The sequence below is a fragment of the Pocillopora verrucosa genome, chromosome 1 (assembly GCF_036669915.1).
Source record: "Pocillopora verrucosa isolate sample1 chromosome 1, ASM3666991v2, whole genome shotgun sequence".
In the NCBI taxonomy this organism is placed as follows: domain Eukaryota; kingdom Metazoa; phylum Cnidaria; class Anthozoa; order Scleractinia; family Pocilloporidae; genus Pocillopora; species Pocillopora verrucosa.
Window position 1 is genome coordinate 16,934,571 of NC_089312.1, and position 15,580 is coordinate 16,950,150.

The 15,580-nt window shown below is 38.2% G+C and overlaps 2 protein-coding genes across 3 annotated transcripts; both read left to right on the plus strand.

Annotated features, from left to right (window-relative positions):
* The first annotated feature begins 1,786 nt into the window (after nt 1–1,786).
* On the plus strand, nt 1,787–2,224 carry LOC136284070 (THAP domain-containing protein 10-like). Its single transcript, XM_066173868.1, has one exon. The coding sequence runs from the start codon at nt 1,787–1,789 to the stop codon at nt 2,222–2,224; it is 438 nt and encodes a 145-aa protein (XP_066029965.1).
* A 2,480-nt stretch (nt 2,225–4,704) lies between these two features.
* On the plus strand, nt 4,705–13,008 carry LOC131784055 (fibroblast growth factor receptor-like 1). Of its 2 annotated transcripts, none has more exons than XM_066160217.1 (7): nt 4,705–4,912; nt 7,175–7,528; nt 8,228–8,260; nt 8,820–9,230; nt 10,092–10,469; nt 11,211–11,279; nt 11,723–13,008. In XM_066160217.1, exons 1-7 carry the CDS (start codon nt 4,843–4,845, stop codon nt 11,962–11,964), a joined length of 1,557 nt encoding a protein of 518 aa, XP_066016314.1. In that variant the 5' UTR covers nt 4,705–4,842; the 3' UTR covers nt 11,965–13,008. The 2 variants fall into 2 exon arrangements, with proteins under 2 accessions (XP_066016314.1, XP_066016312.1); XM_066160215.1 differs by having other exon boundaries at nt 8,817–9,230; nt 11,723–13,007.
* The last annotated feature ends 2,572 nt before the right edge of the window (nt 13,009–15,580 follow it).

A 15,580-nucleotide genomic window follows, 5' to 3' on the forward strand; every position in this document is an offset into this window, starting at 1 on the left:
AGTGTTTAGAGTAATTTTCATTTTCCGTAAAAGAATAGGGTTATTAATAGTTAATGGTGTACTGTGAATTTATTGCTTTCCTTTGTTCTTTATCAAGTACTACAAACTAAATAATCATTTCTTTAGTTCATGGGCAAACGAATATCACCCTAAAAGATGTAAAGAAACAAAAGGTCACAAGGCATTTAGCATCTAATATCATTATCGTAATTCATCAGCAGTACCCAGGCCTATTGAAATCACTCTAATCAAAACCACTATTTTCATTTGCCCTTGAATGAAAAATGACTATTTAGTTTGTAGCAGTTGATAATGAACAAAAAATTCAGAGTCTAATAATTGCAGTAACTGCAAATTTTCATTTGCATATGAAAATGTTTTTATTCTGTATATATGCAGTGAGGAAAAAGACATACAGTAAGATTATAATAGTTTTAATATAGCAATTTCTTGGTGAAGAGTACCAGAGTAGCTTTCACTGTATTCCGGTTGATAATCAGTATTAAAGACATTTAACTCTTTAACTCCCAAGATCTGATTGTTAATTCTCCCCCGTAGCTGCTAGACATTTCCTTGTAAATTAGTTATGAGAACTTAGTGCTAGATCAAGATAGTAGCTTCTACCTGACAAGTTTGAATATTCTCATCACCTGTTAGCTGAAGAATGTATGGATATTGTAGGGAGAAGTTTTATGTTAATCACCTCTGGGAGTTAAAGTGTTCAGGAGACACTAGAAGTTTTTCATGGCTTAATAAAGGTTTCAATGTACTTGGATAAAATGAATGAAAACAGTCAGCTCAAGGGACTTAACACACATTATGTTTCACTGTTCCTCAGTAGTTGTTGGTCTGGCGAGGGACTTAACACACATTATGTTTCACTGTTCCTCAGTAGTTGTTGGTCTGACGAGGCCCGTCGCAAGCGGTTACCTTTGCGGAGAGGGTGGTCATTGAGGTGGTCATGATTAGGAGAATTTGATTAACAAACAAGAGCTTCTACTGTTAGAGATCATTCTCGCTATAATTCTCACAACTTAGATGTTTTATTCAGGGGTGATACTTTAACCTTTTAACTCCCAAGATTTGATTGTTAATTCTCCTCTGTAGCTGCTAGACATTTCCTTGTAAATTAGTTATGAGAACTTAGTGCTAGATCAAGATAGCAGCTTCTACCCGATAAGTTTGAATATTCTCATCACCTGTTAGCTGAAGAATGTATGGATATTGTAGGGAGAAGTTTTATGTTAATCACTTCTGGGTGTTAAAGGGTTAATGCTGTTGGTAATTCTGGCTGTATTAAATAGGCCTGTCTGGCTAATCGTGACAAACTTGAATACAGCTGATCTCCAATATTCATTATTTGTATAAGATCATTTGCAGATCTGATCCCTCGTGTGTTATTGTAAATCAAAGGACACAAACTCATTGCAACACCTTGCTGTCCTGCATTCTATCTAAATACTAACTCGTTACCTTGATTATATGGAGCTACTGTTGTTTTGTTAGGGTTAACATATGTTGACTACTATCTACTTAAAGGGATACTCTCTAGCCTGTAATAACTTTTTGAGAAAAGACGGATAATAACTTAAATAAAACAGATATTGTGAAAAATGTAAATCTTCTCTAGTTTTCGTTAAATTAGAAACTTTCTTTAACGCGCGGTCCGAGTGTAGGAGCTGAGCCTACAAACGGAAGTGACGTAGAAGTGAGAACTCATTCAACTTCCGTTAACAAGAGCACCGGGACTTCTTCAGAATCGAAAACGCGCTACAAAAATACAATAATGTCGCAACGATGTGTGGCCGGTGGATGTTCCAATACACGTAGCGATGGAGTAAGCCTTCATAAGTGGCCTGAAGATCCTCATTTCGCCAGTTTATGGACGATAGCCGTGAAAAATACGCGATCCGATTTTGTGAACCCAATAAACTCTAGCCGTCTGTGCAGCATTCACTTCGCTACCGATTCTTTTGAGGAACAGTCAGTTCTAGCGAAATCTATGGGTTTAAAGATGAAAGCCCTTCTAAAATACAATGCCGTTCCCTCAATGTTTGATACTAATCCGCCTGTAAAAAAGAAACAAAGGCTCGTGGAAGAAAAAACCTTTTATCTTCACAAGTTGATGAGACTAGCGCGGGATCATCAAAACAAAATCGACAACAATTGCGAGGAGCATACAGAAAACGGGAAGCTGCAAGGGTATGTATTAAAAGAAATATAAACCTGTCTTCATTGATTGAACCCAGGGTGCTGTGTTATACAAACCGGTGGCTCGGCCAGTCCTTCAGATTCGATTGCTTCATTATTTTTGGCAACAACACAATCGATTTTGCGACAGCAAACACATTCGAGAACTCGATTCAATCCCTGACAATTTCCACACCGACTCCTAAAAGTTCGAACATCAGCTTCAATAGTACAGCTAAAGAGGTAAAGGTATGAGGAATTACGCAAGCTTAATTAACAAATAGAGAAGCCTTGACTGTGCTCTGTTCTGTTATAAAGCACGCAGGAAGCGGCTAGAGCACGAAAGAAGTGTAGGGAGAAACACGAGACGTAGTCGACTGTTTCTCCCCACTTCTTGAGTCAAATTCCCCATGCATTACTTCCAATTTTCAAAACAAGTCCAAAGCGAACAACAATGTCGTCAGCATGCTCTATACTCTCATAGAGCACGCTACAATAAGCCAATCAGAATCCCTGTTAGAATGGTTCAAATAATCTAATTGGCTCTACAAGACAAAAGCTGTCAAAAGTGTCAAACCATCAAAGTTAAAAAAACCATCAAAGTTCATAATCTGCGATAGTTTACAAACTAAAATAGTTCGGCAGGTCGATTTTAACGCTTTTGCCTGAAGTTTTTAATACAGAATCTTCAAGTGACATGTTCAGTGAACTTCAGCCGAATTATGGCTCATAAAAAACACGCGAGTTTTTTCACATGATAAGGTAGAAAACAAACTGTTCAAGGCAAGTGTTTTTTAAATGAACTACAGCCGAATTCACCGGAACATGAAGATCGCTCGGGATGACAGTGCCGCAAAACTCGCCTTTGTTTGGTTCTTCTGTTGCTACTTGCCGGCTCGCTTGTTCCGAAATTTTACTTTCAGTTATCGGAAAAAAGCTAAAAAGAAGTCCCAGAAAGGTCGAACATAGTACAATTTGGCAGATGGCGTGACAGCTTTAGCTTAGTTCTATGCTCTATACTCTCATAGAGCATGCTCTTTCAACCAATGACAGCGCGCGTTATATCCGAACTTTATTATAAGAATCGATAAGAAACATGTGACATGCACAGCTAATGTGAGAGAATAGCTTTATTGTGTCAACAACAAATGCCGCTCTGTTCAAGTTGAAGTCCTGTATTTTTTAGGCTAAAAACTGCTACATGTCTCAAATCTAATGATCACTTCACTTTGTGAAGTGACAAACGAAAAGATTTCGCCAAAAGGCGAAAATTGTAACTCACTGAAATCGCTTACCAGTCTGTGTTTCGTAATCGCTCGAATGGATCGGCCTCATCTGATTCATTCGAGGAGTCAGAACTAGCCTCACTGTTATAAGGCTCAAACAAATATAGTTGCGTTGCTTGAGCGTCTGCACTCTCGATCATCGAAGATGAACTCGAAAAAGAACAACTCGAATCAATAGAGTCGAACTTCTTTACGATCGCTTAAATGTTTTTCAGTTCTCCTTTTACGTCATGGATCACATGTTTAAAAAAGAGCCAGTTCAACTTCCTGTCCTCGAATTGAGTGAATTTTGCGCTTTTACACCTAGGATTTTAACCGAATGAAAGGTTTTAGGGAACTTTTTCTTCTTTCAGTAGTTATTTTGACAAAAGATCTACATTTTAACTAAATGGTAGAATTTGGTGGGGAGTATCCCTTTAATTTATAGTTGCAATAATTTGCTACATTCAGCCTCATTCTTGTAAGAACACATCAGTTTGTTCCAAGAAAACAATGTTAAATATCGACTGACACGATATTTTACCTTTCTTATACTTTGACGAATTCTTTCACGACAGTTAAAATTAAAAGTCCTTTCATTTTATTATTTTTAGCATTAACATAACAGTACAATGTAGATGACATGGGGATACATGAGAGAATACGGGCATAGACAAATTTTCTAACCTTTCTGCTCTTGTTCCTTAACCTGTTCAAACTTCGTATTGGTATTCTGCTTGGTTCACGATCACGTCTAAATACACGATGAGATTTGCGTCTATGCTTCTCTCGATTAACATTAGATAGCTCAGTTGATATCGCATGTTTCTCAATGAAAGGTTTACTCATAAATGTTCGCTAATAAAGAGATCTCTCACAAGTTTCACGGACCAATCCGTTCGGAAAACGCTCGACATCTTTTAGTGTGGCTCTACCGCGAACGATGTGTGCATATTTTGTATGCGTTTTGAGCGTATTATACACAGTGTCTGTGCCGATTTTGCTCCGCGAAAGCTTCTCATCGTCTGCCATTACACTATACCATGTGCTCATTAGTCAAAAGGTTGTGCATGCGTGACGAGGACTTGACTGCGATTTGCGACCCAACGAAAAAAAAGCGTTTCTGGAATTTCAACTCGGGCGTTTCCTTTGGAATGCCCCAATAATAATTCGCTATTTGGCACTATGTCAGTATTGTGCCATCAGATTGACAACAAGCAAATGAATTGTCTGCCTGGTTTATCTTGGGGCTGAAGGCCACCGAAAGATCATCTAACCTAGAAAAGCACTTATCTCCGTAGTTATCCGGCAATCGTTGGATCGATTGGCGAATTTCTAGGGTAAAGAGTAAGTTAATTCGTAAAGGAAGGCTTTGGTCGATGTGAGGATGCAGGCAAAGCGGTGTTGGTCGATATTGTTGGTCAACTTTATAATCTATACGCAGACTGCTCAACCCGGTAAGTCGATATCTAAATACTTCATTGTTTCATAACATTTACATTTAGATATTTTTAATAAAAATATTCAACGAATGCTAACTTTAAACAGAGGTTTGTAGGATTTTGACACCGTTTTCGCTCTTTTTGAGAAAAGACGCTCGTATACTGCTCGTAGGCAATCTTATTTAATACCACCGATCGCAATGGACGCAGCCACGCGTTATTAAAACATCTAAAACTCAACGGGTGTTGGGCTCGAACGTTTGTCAACGGGCTTTCTACTAGTTTGTCTTCTACTCGGGAATTTGGAACTTATTTAAAGTTCTAGGTAGATCCTCGCCAGGCGGTGCAGCCTTATCGAAAATGCGAAAGTTTGCTATCGATCAATTGACAAGTTGTTACCCTCTCGCTCTCAAAAGTGGCTCTCGAAAGTTAGATTTGGAGAAAAATTTCTTTTTCTGGATCCTGTAGAAATATATGGAACCACTCAAAAAGTACCTGAAAGAAGTTTCTCTCGTAGGATCTAAGATTATACGCAGAAATGCACAAAAAGTAATGTCGAGGAGAATTTTGTATCCTGAATCAAAACGTTCGAGCTAACTTACTCTCATTAAATAGGCTCGGGTCGCACTAGGGACGTTTTGATCAATATTCCGTCAAAAAAGAATTAATGTCTATCATTACAACGCGTTTTTTTATGCGACCGGTGTTTCAAAAATTTCTAAAATTTCGGAAAGTCTGCAGAAACTTCAAAGACTGAACGGGTGGGGCAGGCAGATTTTAAAAAAAATCGAAAAAAACAAAAGACACCGCTTCCGGAGCTGTCAACGCAGTCATTTGACCCAGATATGACCTGCAGTTAAACTATTCAATCGGAGGGAATTTTAATATTCAACCTCCAACTTTCAGCATGGATGGATGTTTTCTTTTTTACTATGCGCCAGGGTCGTTCCTAAGCCAAAATTTTCGTCATTTCGACCCTACATTGGCTGGACCGATCTTAGATCAAGCGGAACCCAGCGGGATTTTGCTTAATCCGTCCGATAGTCCGGCATGTGTTGTAAGTGTTAGCGATAGCCCGACCACAGGCGACCCAAGCTCCAGCTGTGAGATGATCATCTTGCACAATAACAGTCATGGCGGAATTATAAGAGTTTGTTTGAGAATATTTACGACCGCTCTTAGGAATCAAACAATACGTCAAATTCTCAATAAAAAATAACTCACCTTACTTCCACAGCGCATCACTTGTTATCTGTTCGCTTTCTTTGATGAAAAGAACCCATTTTAGCGAGTTGTCCACTTCGAGGTTTTCAACGTACATAAGAAAAGCCCTATGTAAGTTGAAAACCTCGAAATGGACAGCTCGCTAAAATGGGTACTTTTCATTAAGTGATACGCTGTGAAAGTAAGGTGGATTATTTTCACGCTGTGAAAGTAAGATGGATTATTTTCATTGAGAATTTGACGTATTGTTGTATTCCTTAGAGCGGTCGTAAATATTCTAATACAAACTCTTATTATTCCGCCATGTCTGTTATTGTGCAAGATGATCTTCTCACAGCTGGCGCCTGGGCTGCCTGTGGCCCGACCAGCTCAAGGTCAGCTGAAGGTTTGGCAGAAAAAAAAGAAAGCAATACGACAAATGGCCCCAAGAAGAGCAAAGAGCTCAAGTAGTGAATATCAAACCATGATTCGGCTGAGCTAGGGATGGTCCACATGTAAGGTGCAACACGAATTCAAGGTTTTCTTCTAAGAAAAGCGACATTCAGGATTTGTATATATTCATTTACCCATCTCTGATACAGGATGAAAAAGGCAAATATTTGTTGCTGTTGCATGTCGATAATTTGTCGAAGTAGAATGGCAAAAGCAAAGCAAAATGTCTGATTTGGGTTCATATTTATTACGGCACAATATGCGCCCGAAATGAAATCTGATCGACTGTGTTTATTTTGACCTGTTTATGTATTTCGGTATTGCGACCCAAAAATTGTGTCACATTTTTCGGCTCTTCCGATTACGGTCTCAAATTTTCGAAAATTTTCCTAAGGGGAAATATGCAATAATTCTTACTTCGATAACACGATTTTATCAACTGTACTGCCGGTATAAAATCTGTCTCCTAGGAATGGCATTATCCCCCAGCAAAACTTAGCATAGTTGCAATGACTGTTAATACACGAATGGGGTCTTATTGCGCTTTTTCACTCCGAAACTAGTGACAAACGATTAATAATATAAAACTGACTTGAAATATCAATTATTAAATCTTTACAGACAATTATCCACCACGTGCTCAAGGTACTCTAAAACCACTGTATGTCGCTAGATTAGGAGATATAAAACGGTTAAGATGTGCTGTGACAGGGCTTCCACCACCGAATATCACATGGATCAAAAACGACCAGCCTTTGCGCCAGTCTGAGAGGATAAGAAAGCTAAACAAGAACAAAACTATTAAGATCAAAGGAGTCCGACTTGATGACCAAGGCAACTACACCTGTATTGCTGAAAATCCTCTCGGTAAAGTCAACCTGACGCTCCAGCTAAACGTGCGTCATGATGAAATTCGGACAACTACTGGTTCACCACTAGCAACTAAAAGACCCACAACTAAGCATCAGGCTAGAGGTAGGCAATCATATAAGATCTACAGAGAAGCACCTCATCATGAGTTTGTTCATAATGGTTCAACCTTCTTGATTTGCAGAACCAACCCTAATACTTTGGTGGCTATTTATAAGTTTGACTTAAAAACGAAAAAAAAAATTGGACTGCAGAAACGCTTTCGGCCACTTTTCGACACTTTGCACCCTAGGCCCAGATCATGCACCCTCGAGTACGCACAAGTATCTAAGCCGGCATACACTTTTTTTTGTAAGAACCTTTTTTTTTTACAAGAACGTTCAGGTTGGAATAAACCAAATTTTTAAAACAAACTTAGAACACACCCAGGCTGAGAGTCAGTTAAGGTCGTCTATATTTTGCCCCTTTCCGTCAGAAGTGTAAATTAATGTGAAAGAAATGTAAAACTCTGGTCTAACGGAACAATAACTAAAAAACTTAAGGATATTTTTTAATATTAGCAATGTCTTTATATTATTGCACGATACACTGAATAACTTTTCAGTTTGTAGTCTAACTTAATCGATTAATTGAAATACTATACCACGCTCAAATCGCAAAAAAATTAGAACGTTCAGCCCCAGCCCCAAAATTACGCCTTGTTATAAAAAAAAATGTATCCTAACAAGAATAAGTACCGTTATTTCTCCCTGACCACAATTTAGAGATACGTACCTGGTCTTGAGAAACGATCTCTTTTTTCAGATTTCATGACGAATCTCAAGACTCCAGAATCAAGTGAGTACCTGTCATTTTTTTTAATTACTTTAGGTAACTCATGGATAATAACTCATTAGAAGAATGTCAATGCACTCAGCGAAACGCATAACCCTCTTGTGAAAAAGAAACAATGAATACAAACAAAGTAAAAAGGAAGGAGCGAGGAGAAGCGGAGAACAACGCGGAAATTCCAAAACGAACAGTGTACGTGTCATGCTTGTAGATGGACAGAGTAGTGGGGCAGATAACGCGTTACATGCGCGCGTTGCTGTTGCACTCTTCGCCGAGTTAATTGTTCTTTCGGTTGAACCGATGGCTAGTTTGTTTTGCAGTTTTTTTTTTGATTTTTGATTCCGTGCCGTCCGATTGTTTGTAATCATCCGCGTGATCAGAAAATCGGACTCCCATTTATCGTTCGTCCGATTCCGTAAATCACTCGTTTGATTACAGACCGAATAGGACCCCACTCGTTTTCTATTATAATTTTTATCACCATTACTAATCATTCATCCACTCGGTTCAACGGTATGTACGAGCTTTATTATTTTGTTTTGTTTCTGTTTTTGCACTTTAGCAGGAGCACCAATATTTAGTGATCCAAACTTGCTGAAGAGATCGTTCAGGTCATGGCCTGCATCACACTCCATACGACTAAAATGTAAAGCATTTGGTGCACCACCGCTCAAATACAAATGGTTGAAGGATGGAAAGGACTTAAAGAAACGACTTAAAGATGTTGATACGTCCTTTTGGTACCTGAAATATATTATGGGTGCAACTGTTAATACTTCACTCAAATACTTCCTCAAAAACAAATGGTTGAAGGACAGAAAGATCATAAGAAAACGACGTTTGGACCCATATTTAAATTCTTCCCTTTGGTACCTGAGACTGCGAGATCTTGAACACGCTGATTCTGGGAGATACACTTGTATAGTGTCCAATCTATATGGATCAATAAATCACACCTTTACGCTTCAAGTTTTTGGTAAGTCCGGTTAAACATACCGTAGAGGATTCATCAAGAAGCAAACTTCAACAGTGCGCATATTTTTTATGATTGTGTTGAAGTAGTTTCAACAGCTTTATTTAATTCAATCCGCAAAAACTTCACATCCTACTTTTGAAGAGTTTTCCGCCAAACTAAGTAAAGTTGTAGCATCTTTTGAGCTCTTTGCATATGAATTTTCTTCGATCACATTGATCACTTCCTAGGAAACATTGACACAATCGAAGAAAACGCGTGGCAGACATTTTTAAACTTTAGCGTCCTTGCTAGAATCAACTTGCGCGAGGTAATTATAACGAAGTATGACGCCATCTTCAACCAATCAGAGCGTGCGCATCTCTATAATCACAGGAGCAATTATACTAATCATAATTAAGCAACACTTGTTTCCATGTTTACATAGCCACCTCTAATCACTCAAAGAGTTAGATTTCCTAACCTTTGGGAATTCTTCTTACCCCTCGGGTGTTTAGAGTTAGGTAAGTGAAGAAGGAAAAAAGTCGAGTTGAACAATCGAAGACAACTTCCATATCTACGCGCGCCATTGTATTATTCTCTAAATAACAAACGCAAAGTGATGCGTGAGACGTGCAAGTAAACAATTATATGAAAACAGTATTATTTAGCGAAACACTAAAGAGACAAGATGGCGTCCACTTTAATATCAACAATTTTTCGCGTGCAATTTAGCCGACATATATGGACACGTAAATTTCCAGATCTCGAAAATTTTTCAGCGTTTGAAAATTTGTCTATTGGCATCTGATTTGCAAATCATGTGGTGATCTTTTTATAGCTTCAAGTATCTTCTCTTCAAATTATCTTCCCTTTTCTCAACAGCCAGACCTCGGTCAGCTCCAATCCTACAGACAGGTCTGCCAAAGAACAAAACTGTGCAAGTTGGAGATAATGCAACATTAACCTGTATTGTTTTGGTTAGTGGAACTTACCCAGATTTCAGATGGCTTAAATGGAACAAATCCGTCAATTCTATTCCGAAAACTTACAATGAAATTTTAAATGGATCATATCGCCTTGTAGACCCATACTATTACAAGACCGTTCGAGTGAAAAATAATTATGGTGTCGAGTTGAATATTGTAAATGTGACTGAGGACGATTTTGGACTCTACACTTGCTTTGTGAGCAATCATATCGGCAACGATTTCCGTAGTGCATTCCTCAGCAAAAATGTGCAACCCAAGGATGCTGTTACGGGTTAGTATCTGTTAAAAACTCGACGTCGCACACTTTCACGCATACTCTCCAAATGACTCCCTTTCTATAATGTAACTTCCAAGAAATCCCCGTACCTATGCAAATTAAGCTTTGAGGTTTGTTTGGAAATAGGACTACAAATGGAATGCTACCTCTGAAGTTTGCGTCCTTGAGCAGTTTGAAGTCTCGCATTTTGAAAATTATACTTCGAAGCTTGTACTCTAAAATATAACGGCGAATGCAACAATGTGCACATAACTTTTAAAACTTCACCTTTCAGTAATACACTCTTGCTTTGGAGAAATCACGTTGACAAGGATCTCAGCGGTTGCTCTGAAAGTATTTAAAACCCTCAAGTCCTTCAAGAAAAGTACTAGCTTTTAAAATAAGAGAAAGCACAAATTACAAGTTGTACAAATGTATGATCATGAAAAAATGAAGACGACGGGAGGTGACCTTAACTACAGCTATGAAGCTTATCCTTTTCACCTGAGAGTAGGTCTGCGTTCATTGTTTTACATTTCAAACTCTCTTTGCAGTATGGACGGAATAATTTCAACTAGTCATTTCATTGAAAGACAAAACTCTATGTGCTAACAAATCAGTACTTTCGTATAAATTGATCGTAGTCGACCATGATTCCCAACAAGTGAATAATCTAAGCCGGCCAGAAAAACTGCATGTCAAATAACTTAATTTTGTTTAAATTGTCAATTCTTTTTACATTTTTGCTGAACTTAGGAAATCTATTTACATCAACGGTATCGACAGTTGGATTGGCACCAGTGAGTGTGACTGAGAACCACTCAGGTAAGCTGTAAATCATCTATAGGTACCCTATACATGATTGTCCAGTGGAAGACGCTCCGCCACAACTATCAAGGTTGGTGGCCACTTCGAAACGCAAATGAGCACCAACAACCTAAACTGGAAGAAAACTAAGAGGGTGCGTGGGTGAGCAGGTGGTAGTGCACTGTTGCGCATAGTTCACCAGGAGTTTTTTTTTTCTTTCGAAGCATTTACATGCGAATCAAAAAATACCCACGAATTGCAATTTAATCATTTCTACATTTTTTTTCAAGGGAATAAATGATCCTCGCGGGTTAGCTGCAATTAAATTTGGCTCCTTTGCAGCTGCTTAAATTGTCGCTCACCTGCTAGGATTTTCTTCACTTGAATTTTATCTACAGGTCTAAAATGAAATTGATTTCATAATTATTGTGATCTAAATTTTTTCCGTTATTTCTCGACAGATGTTCTTGGAAAACAACACCCTCAGCCGGTTGATCCTAACCACTCGAGATACATTATTCCGGTAGCGACGCTGTTATGTGGAGCTGTCATTGCTGCAACCGTGGTGGCATGTTGTCTTTGGAAAAAACTAAAAGGAACGTTTCCACGTCAGGCTTTACAGATGGATGTAATTACTTATTCAGGAGAACCAAGGAAATTACACAACGAGTACGTCTTCCCCCCCCCCCCCAAATGTGAATAGACCGTTAGAGTAACTTCGTTTGACCTCAAAAGAACGAATCGTTCGACGTAAACAGAGCCAGCGGACTAGTGAACTGAAATATACCCAAATAGATTAACCCTTTCCAACATCAGTATGCATATTCTCCATACTGTTCTCTATACATTTCCTAAGGTGCTGACAAGGAGAATTTGTTTAACAATCAAGAGTTCCTTTGACTGTCATTTTCTTTATTCTCATAACCTGAATGTGTGATTCAGAGGTGATGTTGTAAGGAGAAATTAGATGCTAGTCACTCTTAGGGGTTAAACGGTTATAAGGTAGCGATGGTTGAGAAATAGCTAAGTTGCCTTATAGTAACTGTAACGTTCATCATACGACTTGACAGTAAACGTGTCGAAAAAAGCAAATAGAATCTTAAGCCTATAACCCTGTACAAAGTATAGTGCAATTGGTCTATATCCTGATCTTAACAATTAATCCGATTTCAAAACGTTTTCAAATTGGGTTACATGGTCATAATTCCTCCCCAGTCTCCAGCGTACGAAGTCACTACACCATGGTCAATTACGCCCGTTGTTAGACAAATCATGCCTTTGCGTATGTCAAGGTCAGACAGCAATACTGTGGTTATACTTCACCTTAAGCTGTCATCTATATTATCTGCTATGTTAGCTCCTAATATCTGCAAGAGGTGTTCTATCCACTTCTAATAACAGTCATAACACAAAGCAACAACTAGATAATAGTCACGCATTTTCATAGTTTCATCATCTAGCCGAGGATTCTCTGCACTCGATTTCCGCTGATCTTTAGAGCCAACGGCTGGTTATCTAGAATTCTCTAATGACTGTTTTTGAGTTGCAAAATATCAGTGTTTCTGTTTATGTTGTTACCAAGTTAGAAAATGGAGTGAAAAACAGTTTGTATTGGTTTAGAAATTGTGGCAGGGGAACCTGCCATTTCTTGCGCACAGCAGCTAAATATTTTGCTAAGTTTTGATCTTTGCTACTAATTGTTAGAAAATAGTCAACTTGGTTGTTTTTCCGTTTTATTATTGGAGGCGAGTGATTGAATTTAATCTCAGTTGATTTCCTTTTCCTTGCTTGTTCTTTTTTTTTTTTTATCTTGTTATTTTATCATGGTTCTTCTCACGTTATGAATCCCGCTGCAGCTTGCGCAGAAAATTAACATGTTTTCCGTATTAAGCACCATCCACGCGATGGGAAAATAACTAAAAATAGAAGAAAGCTCTTCACTAAATGCTTGAGTGGCTTCTGAGAGCCACTGATATGTGAAGAGGGCGTAAGGAGCACTTAAGAATAGACTCCAAGTCATTTTCGTTCGCGAATACCTACATGATTTATAGCATGAACAACAAAGAGAGTGTGATGTTATGCAACTGGTACAACTGGTATACAATACTCTGACAAAATGAGTTGTTTCGGAGATTAAGGTAAGTGAACATATCACTGCAAGGCCAGTGTTTACAATGCTGAAGCGATTGTCGGAAAATTTTTTGTCTGATACCCTTCTAGACTTAGACCACCAACAGCTGCTATCAAAACAGTCTAGATTTTAACAAAATATACGCGACAGGTTAACGAATTTCTCGTCCTCGCCATCTAGCAACGAGTCATAGAGTGATATGGAAGCAAAAGAGACGGCAGAGTGAGGTAAAGTGAGCATATTAACATCTTCCTACGAATGTAGCACTTTGCGAAGGCTTATACAGCTCATAAAAACAAAAACAAAAACAAAAAGATACAATAAATTAATAACATGATAAAAATTATGGTTTAAAAATTGAGGAGCGTATGAACTGCAGCATCGTAGTTATCGCTGATCATTAAGCTCGTACCGTTCAAGACAATTTAATTACAACGTTATTCGTTGGCCCTAATCAAGGTGAGCGTGTTACCACTATCACAATATTTCAATCAAAAATGGTTTTTATAATTCTCAGAGCTTGAGAATCAAGTTTATTCCAAACTTTTGTCACCCGCAGCAGTTATGTCCCGGATTTGCTCGCTGTTCATCAAATCTTTAATTAAAACGGAAGTTTCTCGGTACCTCGGCAGTTAACAAATGTACAAGCCTCTCAACCTTTATGATGCACATTAGATATAGACGATAAAAACATAACTTTCATGACCACTCGGTAAGTGAGAACTTGTTCATGTTTAATCTGTCGCTTCTTGTGCTGAAAAGAATGTCAAAGTTTCCACCGCAGACTTTCATCAACTTTTTTACGAATCATCAGAATGGGTAATTTGTGTACGTGCTCACCGATTTTTTGCAAACAATTTGCGGCAAGATCATCTGCATGTAAATTACAGAGTAGGAGAGGGCGTATTGATGAAATTGTCGTCTCTGTCCCTTTCGCCCTTCGAGCGTGGATAATAACTTGTCTTTTAAAACAATTTCTTAGTCAATTATATGAAATATTATCGTATTCCGGAGACCTTTTCGACACAATAAAGTGGAAATTTAGGATCAAAGCCAAATCTACATCTGCTTTCCCTTGCGTGGGAGGGATGACAGCTATGCCGATTTGCTTCGCTATCGGCAATGCAAAGCAGTTATAATTAATTGCTCTGAAAGTTATGCATTTCAATTTATCTCTAAATCTAGACGACCACTAATAAACCTTATTCGTGCGTTTACTTTAAAGCTATTTAAAAAGTCAATTCCTTAAACCTCACGTTTAAAACGCTGTTGAGTTCGTGTCGTGCTCGAAAGTTAATGAAATGTACTGTAGTAGCTCCAAATCATTAAAGATTCATGACCGGATAAGAGCATTTACGTTAGTGATATCAAAAGCAACTGCTGACAAATTAATAAAGAGAATGGCAAATAACTCTAATTTCCATTCTCGATGATTGAGGACACAAATACGAAGAAGATTGTTCCCCCGTGACACCTGCCATTTGCCCTTAGGCTCTGATAATGCTATTGTGTAGCTGCCAAGACCGCTAAACCGATTTGTATACCTTCGAAGGCAAAATGTTCTAATTTGTTATCAGTCTGCATGTTAGAGGTTTACAGCAGAACGATAATTGCACAGAAATAGGATTAGTGTAAACAGGGTAAACAACGAATCGCTGCGAGGATTCAAGACTGCTCTTAGCTGTGCGCAATAGTTGAAATGAAATCTCTTGAGTTCCAACGTTTTCCTTGAACTGGACGTGGTTGAAGGTATGGCCTGTAGTACAACATAGTGTGCTGCATCACTTTAAGAAATTGGTGTAGACAGTATTAAAGGATATGTAATTGTAATATTGTTTTTTGAACATAATTTCGAAACCATAAATGTATTCTTTACGTGTGACATGGACCCTTGATTGAAAAGGCAAAATATAATCCCAATACAGAATCCTCAGGGCTATTTCCCTTTCGGCTTTTCAAGAAAAAAATTAAAAAAGGAAAAAAAATCGTTGATAATTTTAGGCAAAGGTTTCACTTAGCTCTCGATATAACAAGGAAGAATTTCATTTCGGCTGGCTACTTTTCTCAATAAGCGAAAATGGAATGCTAGAGTAAGGAAAGTGGAAGCCTTTAGTACAAAAATATCTCAAAAAATGCTAGCCTGGAAGCAAGGAATAATTAAAACTAATACCACCACGAATTATGTCGC

Bases quoted from the DNA above. Each gene is read 5' to 3' on its own strand.
- LOC136284070 (XM_066173868.1), top strand. From the start codon at position 1,787: ATGTCGCAACGATGTGTGGCCGGTGGATGTTCCAATACACGTAGCGAT.
- LOC131784055 (XM_066160215.1), top strand. From the start codon at position 4,843: ATGCAGGCAAAGCGGTGTTGGTCGATATTGTTGGTCAACTTTATAATC. The intron at 7,529-8,227 runs GTAGGCAATCAT...CTCTTTTTTCAG, and splicing joins AACTAAGCATCAGGCTAGAG to ATTTCATGACGAATCTCAAG. The intron at 8,261-8,816 runs GTGAGTACCTGT...TTTGCACTTTAG, and splicing joins TCTCAAGACTCCAGAATCAA to CAGGAGCACCAATATTTAGT.